Source organism: Daphnia pulicaria, chromosome 1 (genome assembly GCF_021234035.1).
Source record: "Daphnia pulicaria isolate SC F1-1A chromosome 1, SC_F0-13Bv2, whole genome shotgun sequence".
Classification (NCBI taxonomy): Eukaryota; Metazoa; Arthropoda; class Branchiopoda; order Diplostraca; family Daphniidae; genus Daphnia; species Daphnia pulicaria.
The window spans coordinates 14,881,899-14,894,485 of record NC_060913.1 but is presented as its reverse complement, the minus strand read 5'-3'; the positions used below and the strand labels follow the sequence as shown (position 1 = coordinate 14,894,485).

The 12,587-nt window shown below is 43.1% G+C and overlaps 1 protein-coding gene across 1 annotated transcript; it reads right to left on the bottom strand.

Moving 5' to 3' along the window:
• Positions 1 to 2,570: 2,570 nt before the first annotated feature.
• LOC124333139 (extensin-like) lies at positions 2,571 to 8,857 on the bottom strand. The gene is made up of 2 exons (XM_046788942.1): positions 8,538 to 8,857; positions 2,571 to 5,023 (listed from the first exon to the last, which is right to left on the bottom strand). The coding sequence occupies exon 2, from the start codon at positions 5,021 to 5,023 to the stop codon at positions 2,759 to 2,761; it is 2,265 nt and encodes a 754-aa protein (XP_046644898.1). The 5' UTR covers positions 8,538 to 8,857; the 3' UTR covers positions 2,571 to 2,758.
• Between the last annotated feature and the right edge of the window lie 3,730 nt (positions 8,858 to 12,587).

Below are 12,587 nucleotides of genomic sequence, written 5' to 3'. Positions count from 1 at the left end.
CTCTTGAGCCTAATGATTAGAGTTTTTCCAAGATATCATCAATTTGAAGCAGACTGCTTCAATGGTAATTAAATCAAACAATGTTTACCATGTTTAAAATGATGAAGTCTCATTTCACATTAAAAAGGTATCCACAAATGAAGATTATGGACGTGAGGTAATACTATGTATCTTTATAATTAGGTTCAAAGTATTTCCGTTCCGGATATCTTATTGAGTCGATCAGTCAAGAGAATATTTTTACAAATATTTTAACACATACTCACATTTAAAAAAAAAAACTTGATTCGTAAAATGTGTTTAAATTTCAGAGTGGCTGCTTAATGCGTTTGGGAAGATTGTCTCACTCTTCGCATGTGGGATACTCACATTTAAAAAAAAAAACTTGATTCGTAAAATGTGTTTAAATTTCAGAGTGGCTGCTTAATGCGTTTGGGAAGATTGTCTCACTCTTCGCATGTGGGACGTATTAACTTTGAAATTTGCATTGGCATCTATCTGTTATTCATCGATTTATGGGGTAAAGTTTAAATTTAATAATAAAAATTTGTCAATAATTATTAGCTTTCTGTTATAAAAAAATTCTTCTCAGTATGTAGGAGACATGAATTTTCGGAGGTTATGATCTTTCGGTGAAAGCACTCTGAAGGTTTCGCTGTTACTAGGGTATTTAGTGTTTGGCACTAGAAACCTTGTTTTTTTCTGGTGAGAAATTAATCTTAAGAAATCATTTCAAATATTTTATATATCTTATTTATCTTCTCAGAACGGATTTTAAACATGAAAATCCATGTTTACACCGATAATGATTTGTATGCTACATCACTTTCAGAAAAGGTAATTAAATCATTTCTTTCTAGAGCTCCAGAATTTAGTGGAATTATAATAGTACTTGACGTAATAAGAATGATTTCTTCACTTTTTTGAACAGCCTACTGTCGCATGAAGCATGCTCCAACAAGCTTCTTGGTTTTCAGCTCCAGCGGATGTCCTGGTGTATAGCTTTCGTAAATTAGGAGATGCAAATGTCGCAAACAAAAAGGTAAGTCTTTCTAATCATCGAATTTCATAAAATGTCACCAAGTAATTAAATTATAACTTGTCCGGTTCTTGATAGCATTTTTCGAATTCATCGAAGACCACTTTAGCTTACATACTATATGCGCAAAATAACTATGTTGGCTTGTGGGTGTTGCAGCTTTTACCTTTCTATTTCGTGCGCCATCTAGTCTACTTGCACGACCGTAGAGCAGCTTGGACGAACCCACGAAAGAAGAGCTAAAATAGGGTAAGATACTTCATTTGGCCTTACTCTATTTAGTAGAAATTGCGCACGAATATTAAAAAAGAGAAGGGAGGTTACAACCTCCCCAACTGTGGAGACTTTTCACTCGATTACGGAGCAGACCCGATCACACGCTGCGTTTTAGTGCCCACGGTACGGCAGACATTGGCTTGTCGGTCATTGCCCATCTGTCGTGATAGACTTGATTCTGGCGTGTTGGTGATCTCAGTAGGATGACGTTAAACAGAGTGAAACCGACCACCATGATTCTTTGATTCTTTCATTATGTCTAGGTTCACTTTCAGGTGTTGTCATTTTTTGTGGCAAACGGCCCTGGTTGCACGTACTTTATTACCAACCGAACCTATAGACAGTTTAGTGCTGTTTTTAATAAGTAGAACGGTGGGATAGGTGGCGTTTGACTGGCAATATTCGGAGGCAAGAGCAACATAATCTTTTTTTGTTTTGTTTTGTTTTTCATTTTCGAAAGTTCTTGTCGAACCTCTACAAGACACGCGAAATAGAGAAAGGGATTATGAGGGATTTGTACAGTTACCGTCAGCCGCCCTCCCTACTAGTTTCAATTTCAACTGGTTGAATTGCATAATAATTGCGCTCTAGATGTTCTGGACTCTACACACAATAACTAATGAACAAATGTACGCCCTTTTCCTAAATTAGCGAAAACAGCCACTTTCTCCAATTTGGGTTTGCATAGCAAAAAGAAAAAAGAAGCCACTCTCGAGATCGCTGCTAATCGGCTAACAGAACTCGAGCCTCGTTGTCGTCGTTTTATTAAAAGCAGCTTTGATATCGCTTTCCCTTTTTTTTCACCTTACGGCTTGATTGCATTTTTTTTTCTCCGCCACTTGCGTGTTGACTTTGATGATCGTCCGGAATTTTTTCCTGCTCTGACTGTTCCGACGGAGAGAGTTAAAACGATGAAGATGAAAAACTTGCTTACGGGAAAAGCTATGGGCTGGCGAGGGAGGGTCTGTACCGTGTCCTGCACTTTCACCTGCAATTTCCTCGAAAGATATTAAGGTATCGTGATCGGCCAAACAGAGGGGGGGGGGCAGGAGGTCTAGCGTGCCCTCGAGTCATTCGGGTCACGGCCGGGAAAAAATGTCGAATCAAAATTCTTGTGTGGAGAATGGGACATCGCTGTCCTTTCCCTCTTTCATAAGAAGAAAGCAGACTGTATTTTTTTGTTGTCCAGAAAACTGGTCTTCATAATAGGCATGTTGGTAAAAAAAGGGAAATGATAGAGTTTTGACAAAACCAGTTCCAACAGATCGCCCTTTATTTCGATTAATTGTTTCTCGTTCGAAATTGCATACACGAAGAATGACTGTACAACAGTGGAGCGAGCAAACATTTTAAGGCATAAAAGCAAATGATAAAAGATGAGACACACACAAGAAACATTCGATTGAAATGTATTGCCAAATTCAAAAAATGAGTGGATGATTTTCATCTTCCTCCGCCTAGATTGTACGAGTAGCTACCTCCGCCGATACGATAGACGGCGACGAAATTCGCTGGCTTTTCCCTACTGCTGGCCGCAACCGTCGGCTGCTGGGCCGTCGGTTGGCTCAGTGATTCGTATTTCGCGGGTTGAACTTGGTGGCCATACACGGCCGTGTATGGGTTCCAATTCTGCGTCGGGTTTGGATTCGTGTACGTGGGTTTCGGGTTGAGTAGTTCCGGATCGATGAGCTCACTGTCGGGGTTGATGGCCGGCCTCTGTGGTCTGTAGTTGACGTCGATGTCGCTTTCCAAGCTGACCCCTGTGGTCCCTTTTGTTGGCAAATAAAGAGGATGTTGTTGGCTGGGAATGTTGTAGTTGGGTTGGGCAGGTTGAGAAGTAGGAGTTTGAGCTCCTGGGCCGTACGCCGACGGATCAAGTGGCGTGTGGAACGGCGGGTGGCCCTGATGGTAGCTGTACCCGAACGGCTGATGCTGCGGCAGCTGCGGCAGTTTGCTGACTTCTTTGTAATTCGTGTCGAGAAGAACAGTTTTCACTGGCGCGTATTGGACGTTGGCCGGCAATCCGGAAGGTTTTTGCTCGTAAGCATTCGTGGGATTATTGGCGAAGGGATTGGGTTGAATTGGTTTGTAAGCTGGCACTTTTTGTTGATTGAAACCAAAGAATCCATCATGTTGGCTCGTCGGCAAGTGTCCTGGAGGGGGTTGCTGCGGTCGTGGCGACAGCGGGCGGGCAGCCGGCCCGGACACTTTTTGATAATAATTGGGAAGATTGAAAGGCGGAAGGAAGAGTTTTGGGGAAATGTCCACATTGATTTTCTCAGATTTGTTGCGTGGGGCGAAAAAGTGGAGTGGCGGTGGAACGAAAATACCCGGACCGAACGGCCCTGGCTCTTGGGCTGTGGTGTTGTGCGTGGGATAGTAGAATTCGACGGGCCGTTCAGGGAACAGTGGCGTGAATGGCACGTCTTCGTCTTCATCTACGAGCGTGACGTTGGCATTGGGGCCACTTGTCGGTGGGGGTGGAGGAGCTCCTCCTTGGCTGCTGGGCGGGAAACCTCCAGATCCTCCAGGAGGGAATCCAGGTGGTCTTTGTAGGCCTCCTGGTGGTGGCCCAGCTTGAGGATTGCCAGCACCTTGAAATGGTGGAAGACCACCGAGACCTGGGAAACCGTTCAATCCGGATGGCGGAGGTGGCCCTTGTGTGCCGTTAAATAGTGCGAAACCTTGTCCGGGTGGAGGTGCACCTTGAGCGAAAGGGAAATTACCACCAACTGGGCCACCAGACTGGAACGGATCACGAATATCGTTTTCATCAAATTCCTTTTCTTCTGTCCAGTGCGGAGGAGGCGGCGGCAAGAAAGGGAAAGGAAGGAAATTGGGATCATCTGGGAAATTCGGTTGCTGCCCGTGGTTCTCGTTCAAACCGCCTGGAACGAATGGGAAGAATGGCAAATCGCTCGGATCCTTGCTGTTGAAATCTGGATTGAAAAAGTTGAAAGTGGCGTCCGTTTCGTTGCTCGGATAGAAAACGGTGCCGGGCTCTGGGGGTGGAGGTGGCAAAGGTGCCGGGGCCTGGTAGTCGCTGATTGGCGGTCCTGGAGGATCGGCCGAATAGGGTTTCTTGAAATCGAATCCTCTGACGACGAAGAGATCGTCGTCGGCCAGGTAGACCTCGCTTGGGTCAAGTCCGCCCAGATCTTTGTTGTGCAGTGAATTGAAATTAGCCTCTTCCTGTTCTCTAGTGCGGATGCTGTTTTGCGGTGGGAAAATATCGTTCAGCAAGATGTACGGGTTTCCCGGCTTGCCGGCATCCTTGAGCAAAGGAACAGCTGAAGCATTTTTGACGCTGGCGCTGGCTGGTGGATCGATGTCGGCATTGCTCGTTATCTTAACCACTTCCACCGGCTCCTTGGCTGGAACGGGAGGAAGTGACGATGCCACAATGGCTGCTTCGGGTTTCTTGGTATCCAACGGTCTCGTTCTGGGTAGATTTTCGATCGGGGTAAATTTGCCCGTCAACTGCGAGTGTTGCGGGGCTACGGGCTGCAATTGCAATTGGGCAGCGGCTGGCCGTCCGACGGGTATCAAGCGACCAGCGCCTACCCGAGATGGAGCTTCATCCGGCCATCTCCATCTGGGGGCTTGACGTCTGTTATGATCGGTGCCTTCCACTCCTCTTGCAGTCGCGATGAAACACAGCAGGGCCGCCCCCACCAAGACCCAGGCTAACCTTGGGTGCTGCCACATCTGCAACAGAATCGGAGAACCATAAAGAGACAGTTTTAGATGAAAAAAGAGAAAGAAAAACCAGTTGAATCAATGCGATATCCTTGTTTGAGCATTCGAACCAATCCTTAGCCTCTCGCTAAACACGACGGTAGCATTTACAAGTAGACGAAATGTTGAAAAAAGGCGTGTGCTTTTCTATTTCCAGGGTTATACGTCTCACCTGAACGACTTTCTAACTCTCTCGCCTCAGCTTCTCTCACTTGTTGCAATCTAATTTCGTTAATTTTATTTTTCATTTTTAAAACAACTAATGTTTTATTTACCACGTTGGCCCCAATCAAAATTCCCGAAAAAAAATTCGGCGTTAAATAGACTGTAGAATTTGAAATGGGCCATTAGGAACAGTCTCAGATCGGTAAAACCCATTGCCAAGGTCGGCTTTAATTGTTACGCTTAGACTTTATTGTTTTTTTGGCTTTGTGTTCCGCCAGGTATGCGCCGCCAACACGGAAGCCTTTACCCTTGATTTCGACCGATATTCTCACCTTGAAAACGAAGTAAAAAAAAACACACACGCGTGCGTATCTGTTGGACCGTATTCTTATGTTTTCGGTCACACTCTTCCATTTTTACGACATTTGGCCGTTTTTTTTTTTCAAATACTAAGCATTGAGAATGTAAATCAGTCTTTAGCCTTGTCTAGTGTCATCGGTAATTTATTCAGCGCCTTGTTGAACAATGTTACGTCGTTGGCTCATTGTTTGTATCGTCGTTTTCGTACATCTGTCACTTGTTAGACAGGGGAGGGAAAAAGGCGGAAATGTTTCCAATATAAAACATTTGTCGAGTCGGGAGCGCCTCGCCCTCTTGGAAAAAGAGAAAGATGGCATTGACGCTTTGGCTTCATGGTTTGTGCCCTTGATTCGATTCAAATGTTATTATTGCTTCTTTTTTTATTCGGAATTGCAAACTTGGGCGTGATCCAGCCGAAACAAAAAAATATACAACCAACTCGAAGAAGGGTGCATTTTCGATTCCGGTTTCTCAATCGGGAAGTTCTCCGACACCAGCAGGGCTTTCCCATATGTATACTGATGGTTCTTTGGCCTCGCTTCGATCTGTCCATCCCGTATTTGTCGTCGGAAGGGTGGGTGGGGGGGGGGGGGCCAATCTCGATAAGGAATTGTAATGGTCATTTGCATATACCGCACCTCGTCGGTGACGGGACCAAGTGGCTATTTCGCGCAGCGGAACTGAACGGCTGCTGTTTGTGGGGGTCGTTTTGTTTTTTTAGTGAAATGGCCTTTTGCACCGATGGCAGTCTCGTTTGATTGGAACCAACGATATCACAAAAGGCAAGCCAAGAGAGACGATCGTTTTACATTCAGGATGAAGGTTACGTGAAAAAGACGACCGCGACTGGCACGCGGATCTTTTTTCGGTTGATCTAATGCCTATGCCCCGAGTCATGCCACGGGCAATGCTGGCGCCCGCTCTCACCCACCCATTTCAAGTCGTGACGCACTCGTTTTATTTTTCCTTCTACTTCTCAATCCTCTTTGTCGCCAGTCCATATCGGGCGCATTTTAAAGTGCAATAACGACAAAAGAAAACCATTTAGAAGGAAGAAAAGTCCGAACTAATTGCCCAATCATTCTACACGTCATTGAGTCTTTAAACGGGGTGGGTCTGACCGGCCCCTCGATAGAGACGTACGTTCATTTGAATTACGGATGGCTTCTTTAAAAGGCAATCGAAATGAAATTAAAAAATGTCTTCAGTTCCGTTCCCTTGACCCGTGGTTGACGGGTAAAAGAAAGAAAGAGGGCAGGAAAAAACCAGATTGACAACAACGGCAAAGCGATCAAAGAAAATGTGTGGTAACACGTTCGATTGCCCGCTTCTCTCGAATCTGATTGCATTGCACGAAGAAAACCTTCACCTAAAAAAGAAAAAGTAGATCCTCTCTCGCTTACCAATTGGTAACGGATGGGCGGAGTATATAGAAAAGATCAAGAGTTTTTGAGGGTGCCGGGCGATTGTTCTGCTTTTTCGTGGGTTCACGGTGAAAATTCCCATTTCACGCCGAGTGTCACGGGGTTATAATAACCGGCCTTTGTTGAACATTTTCACTTTGTTCATCCTCTCGCTCGTTTTCCTTTTTTTTTTTTCTATTTTGGATTCTCTTTTGTCTTGGGTTCATTCACGTCACCACTCGTTGGCTGAATTCAATTTGAGCGCCCAGCCTCGTTTCGCCCCGCCAAGCGACTTGTAATTCTATTCAAGTTTAACGCATGACAGCCAAATTCATCATACCGTTGAATGGCTTTTAGGGCCAAGGACGCGAGCTTCTTCAGGCCGTCTAATCCGCCCTGATCTTCTTTCTTTCTTCTAAAATAAAACAACATTCAAAAAGGGCATCTCTTTTTCTTGTCTTTCCCGCTTTCTTCCCCCTGTTTCCTCTACAGCTGTCAGCTCCACCAACTTGTTGTGAAGACTCGATGGATGGATCGACTTTGCCGCTACAGCAGAACTTAGCAAACGAAGGTTTGGGGGTTGCCCACCTGTGTTTAGGCTTGGTTTTTTTAGCGACTTGTTGCGTGCAGGAATGTTGTAATCGCTCACTGAAAGAAGATGCGGGCTACTACTGTCGTTCCATTCTTTAACAAAGAGATGACTGTGACAAATCCATCCGTAATTCATTTCAGTGTGTGGAAAAAACGAAAAAAGTAAAAAAAAAACCTCACAAGATTGGGGACAAGGTCGGGCTTTTCTCTTTTTATTTTTTTTTTCGTCCCCTGATTATTTTCCACGCGTTACTGGTCCAGCCGATGCTTAACAGTTGACGGTCGCCGTTAATGTTTTGTTGCCTTCAAGATCGATTGGCAGCTGCGACATTTCGGGCAAGCCCTTCCCAAGAAAAAAAAAGGGACGAAAAATAAGTAGACCGAGCACTTTTATGTATGCGCGCGCCGTTTTGACTTGCAAGTTTTCCTATCTTGTTTAGCCATCGTACTCTCACTTTTCCATCTCTTGTTGTTGTTGTTTGTTATTTTCCACTTTTTCTCTCTTTTGTCGTGTACGGCGAGAATCCGGAGAAAGCGACAAGGAACGCGCTGCGCAAACTGTCGATGCAGTTTGGGTGCCAAAAAAGAATTGTTGTTTTGCTTTTCTCCGGCTGTTATTGTGTCGTAACGGGCGAAGAATCTTTGCAATCGTGATGCACGTGAAAAATGGCCAAACGATGCGCAAGTCTTTTTTCTTGGCAAAGTGAATAAGCGTTTGGCGTTAGGATGTTTTACAAGAAGAAACTTTCCCTCCTCCCTCGACGCATGTCTTTTTTTTTAAGAGCACACACGACACGTAAAGTAAAAACAAAGAGCCGAAAAAACAAAAAATGGCAGGTTACAAAAGAAAAAGAAACCTGAGCCGCCGTCCATAAAAATTGGACACGTTGAATGGGAAATCTCTCACACGTGGACTTTCAAAAAAATTAAAAAATGACGCCCTTAATGCGGTTGATTGCATTTACCTTTTTCCGTGTGTTTAATCAGAGACCGTCCGGTCTCTCAGTCTGGTTTCCGGATTTGTCCAATGATTTTTCCACTCGCACTTTGCACGGCTAAAAACTGTTAATAACTGTAGGTGAGAGGGACACACTCTGATGATCTGATGTATTTGGAAATTCCTTTTTTTTCTTTCGAGAAGAAGAAGAAAAAACCCAAGTGAAAGCTAAACTCGCTCTCTCTTTTTCCTTGGAGCTCCTGTTGGGTCGGAGTCGAAGCAGCGACTGACGGAAGCAGTAGTGCTCTGTTCGGTAGTCGTATTTTTTGTGTGGCGGGCCAACTCCCACACTAGCGGCGAGTCGGAGACTGGGCCCGCGCGCGCTTTTTTCGTTACGTAGTATCTCACACGGAATATAACGTGACCTTCCGGCACCTCCGCAATGTTGTGTAACATTCCTGCTACATTGTTTTTTTCTTTCTTTCTTTCTTTTGAACTCGACGGTCATTAGTTGGAGCGATGTAAAGTGAAAGACTGGATTTCCAACTGGTTCCACTATGTGACTCATTTTTACCGTGAAAACGGAAGTGATGCACGCTATATAGTCACTAACGAAAAGAATATTTGTAAAATGTGTGTTGCTGTTTGACTGTTGAATGAATCATCCACTCCCGCAACCATATCTAGCTCTGGGCTATCACGAACATGTTTTAGGAATTCCACCGTTGGTGCAATAAACATAAGGGAATTCTCTCCCGAGATGGATCTAAATAGCAACATCTGTTCACCCAAGATAAGAAAGGGGATTTCCAGCATCCGCATTGATGCAATGCAAATTGTTTCTAAAATACTCGACACATCATCGTTTTTAATTGTGCGTTTCATCTCGCTGGAACGTTTGCTACAGTTTCCGCATGCCCTTCGAATGTTCTGCTCTCTTTGGGTTTGGTTTTGCGTTTCGAAAATGTGTTTGATCAGTTTACCATACCTATCTCATTCTCGGTTTCGACCTCGTCTTTGAGTATTTCGTGAGCTGATGAGGGCGTGGGCTTTTGGCTGGTCCGGCGGTTGATGTATTTGTTGTTTGGTTCTGACCTTGCTGTTAGCTGTTAGCTGTTCTCATGTGCTAGTTGGTATCAGCTTTTAGTTAAGTACACTTTTGCTCGTGATGAGCGAGTTTGAACAGACGACAGAACCTTGGCGCCGCATAGTGACCGCTTGGTTTCACCGAGACTTTCGAAAAGCGACACAGCCATCACATAACTTAGAGACTCACACAATGCACAATCTTTTTTTCGCGAGTGGGTGAAACATTTGGAATTTTTTTTTTGCGCGTTTCGTACATATCGCGAGCTTAGAAAGCGTAGGAGGCGGTCTGCAAATACCTGATTCGGAGCTTTCTTTGGTTATTGGAGAATTCGTGATCGCCTTCTGTCATTATGATCCGGGTACGTCACGATTGCCTCTGCCTTTCCATTTCACATCTTGGAGGCGTGAGTACGGATCAATGTCTTGGCAGCAGTAGTTTAGAGCAGGGATTTCTATTTTCTAGGGTGAGAAAAGTTGTTAGCAAAAGGAAAACAATGGAAGGTTGAAGGCAAATAAAAATCTTTGGACGATTATTACCCAATGTCCATGTGAACATGGTGGTCAGATTTGTTTGTCGTTTTTTTTTTCTTCTTCTACCCGGTGTTGTACTGAGAGTGGGGCCAAGGTCCCGCACTGATTTACTCATTTCTTGGAATGAAATCTACAAAAAAAGAAAAAAGAAAACGAAGAAGAAATGAAAATAATTCATATTGTACTCAATTAACTAGACTGGGCCTCCTCCCTACGGTCAACCAGCTCGTTTCTCTTTTTCCCTCAAGTCTTCATTGACGTTTGTTTGCGTGAAAGATAAGTAAAAGCTGATGTCAAGATTTGAAACCGGATCGTGAGAAGATTGTGTCTCTTTAGAGAAGAATTGCCGTAATTCGGCCTTGTCTTAGACAAAAGGCTTTTTTGAAATCGTTTTCTGCCCAGCTGCACAGATGTGTCGACTGCAAAGAGGTGAAAGTAAAAGTACAGTACGTCCCCTTCTGTGTCTTTGTATAAGCCACCGTGACAACTGTGTTTTGTTAGAGTCAAATTCGCGATTTGGTATCGCTTCACATTTTACATTTCGAATGAATGTCAAGAACACTTGAATGTTATCTCTTTGTGGCGCAATCAGGACATGAATTTACTGGCCACACCAATTTCAGATTCAGAAAAACAGATATTTTTTTTCCCGGGAATTATGAAACATTTGAATGGCTTGGCGTGTTTCAAGTCACGAAATTCGATGTGGGGCTAGTAATAACAATCTCGAACGTTTTCCTCTAATTTATACCGCATAGAACATTTACATTTAGACTGGAATGACTTTATTTTCTTTTTAACTTCCAGCTTCTAGAACCGGCGGGTTTGAAATAATTGCGACCGAACAAACAGAAGGCGGCCAAAACAGGCCAAACAAGAATAAGTTTACCCAGGATGAGAGACAACGGGATTCGTAGACATCAACAGGAACGAGCAGAAAATCAACAAGACAATAAAACCGATAATCCTCTACCAGTCGGTGACTCGCAACCCCAGCAGAAATTGGCCAGAGTACGCTTTTGTTTTTATACTCATCGTACAATTGTCTTACATCATTTGATTTTCTCTTTGTTTTTCTTGAATGACAGGTCGAAAAAGCCAGCAATCAAGTTTCTGCAGCCGTTGTAGAAATGAGTTTCTAACTATAACAAAACCAATTTGTTTGACTTTCCAAGTTTATTTGAGAATAGCTTGTATTCGTTGCACTTTCGATTGAAGAAAAATAACGATAAACAAGAGAGTTCGTTGAGCAGAACAATAATAACTCTCTCTCTCTCTCTCTCACCTGGTAGCGACGCGTACTACATAGGGTACACTACTACATTCCCTAAAGGTATTTGCGTGGGTGTCTCACGTTAGATTGCTTTAATTGATTTTATTCTACCAACCCTATATTTACTCGAGAAATTTACTTTTATGGTTGGATTGTGATTGACAGGCAAAATGATGTGCTTTCCCAATCTCACCCAGGAGGCAAAAGCCGTGGTGTTCGTTTCGTGGTTGTTGGACGCCCACCAGGTGTAACGATTCAGGTACGCACTGATTATGCTTTGTTTTGATATTTTTTCTTCAAAACGTTATTTTGTATATTTTTCCCGTTTGTGTTTATAGATTTGCACAAATATTTCGAAAAAGCGTTTCGAAGAATTGAAACAGACCATCAGAATATCAATAACTTCTATGTGCTGCATCGTCCTCATCGAATGCGGCGTCAACATTTTCTTTTTATCGTAGGAAGGACCAAATTAATATTATAAGTAAAACATAGTTAGTAAGCATATGGCTCTTAGCTCTTAGCCGTGACAATTTTCACATATGTCCTTGTTATGAACTTTCTTTCAGAATTCAGTTGATAAAAAAAAAACAATCCATTACTCCCCTCCTCCCACAATTCAGGGGATTTTTTAACTAAATGGGAAATCCCAACCGTGCAACACAAAAGTTTGTTTTTATTTTCTTCTCTCTTTTTTATATTGTCTATTGGAAGCTGTTAGTTACTGAAATAGAAAGTCAAAATAATCGTTGAATTGAATACATTTTTAAAATCGTAATTAAATTGAATACAAATTGCGTTGCTTGACAGATTGTAAATAGTCATCAGTAAATAATAGCTTATTTTGTCCTTCCTTTTAGCATTTACTTAAGTGTTTTGCCTGAGGCTCTGCCCCAAAGGGTATTAGATCTACCGCTCATTTGAAATTACGGGCAATTTTCGTTCTGGAGTATAGGATCGCAACAAAAAAAATTTACCCGTGAAGGTAAAACCGTTATAATAAACATTCAATTAGGGAACTTTATGTTTGAAAACACGTAAAACCTGGCGGCTGACTTATTTGAGAAATTATGATTGTTTTCAGTTGTGCTTATCAAACGAACGATTGCTAACGGACAACGGCTGTATTTAAGATTTTAAGGTATTATACCTATAAAATATTTCTCATAAATTAATATTGTCTAT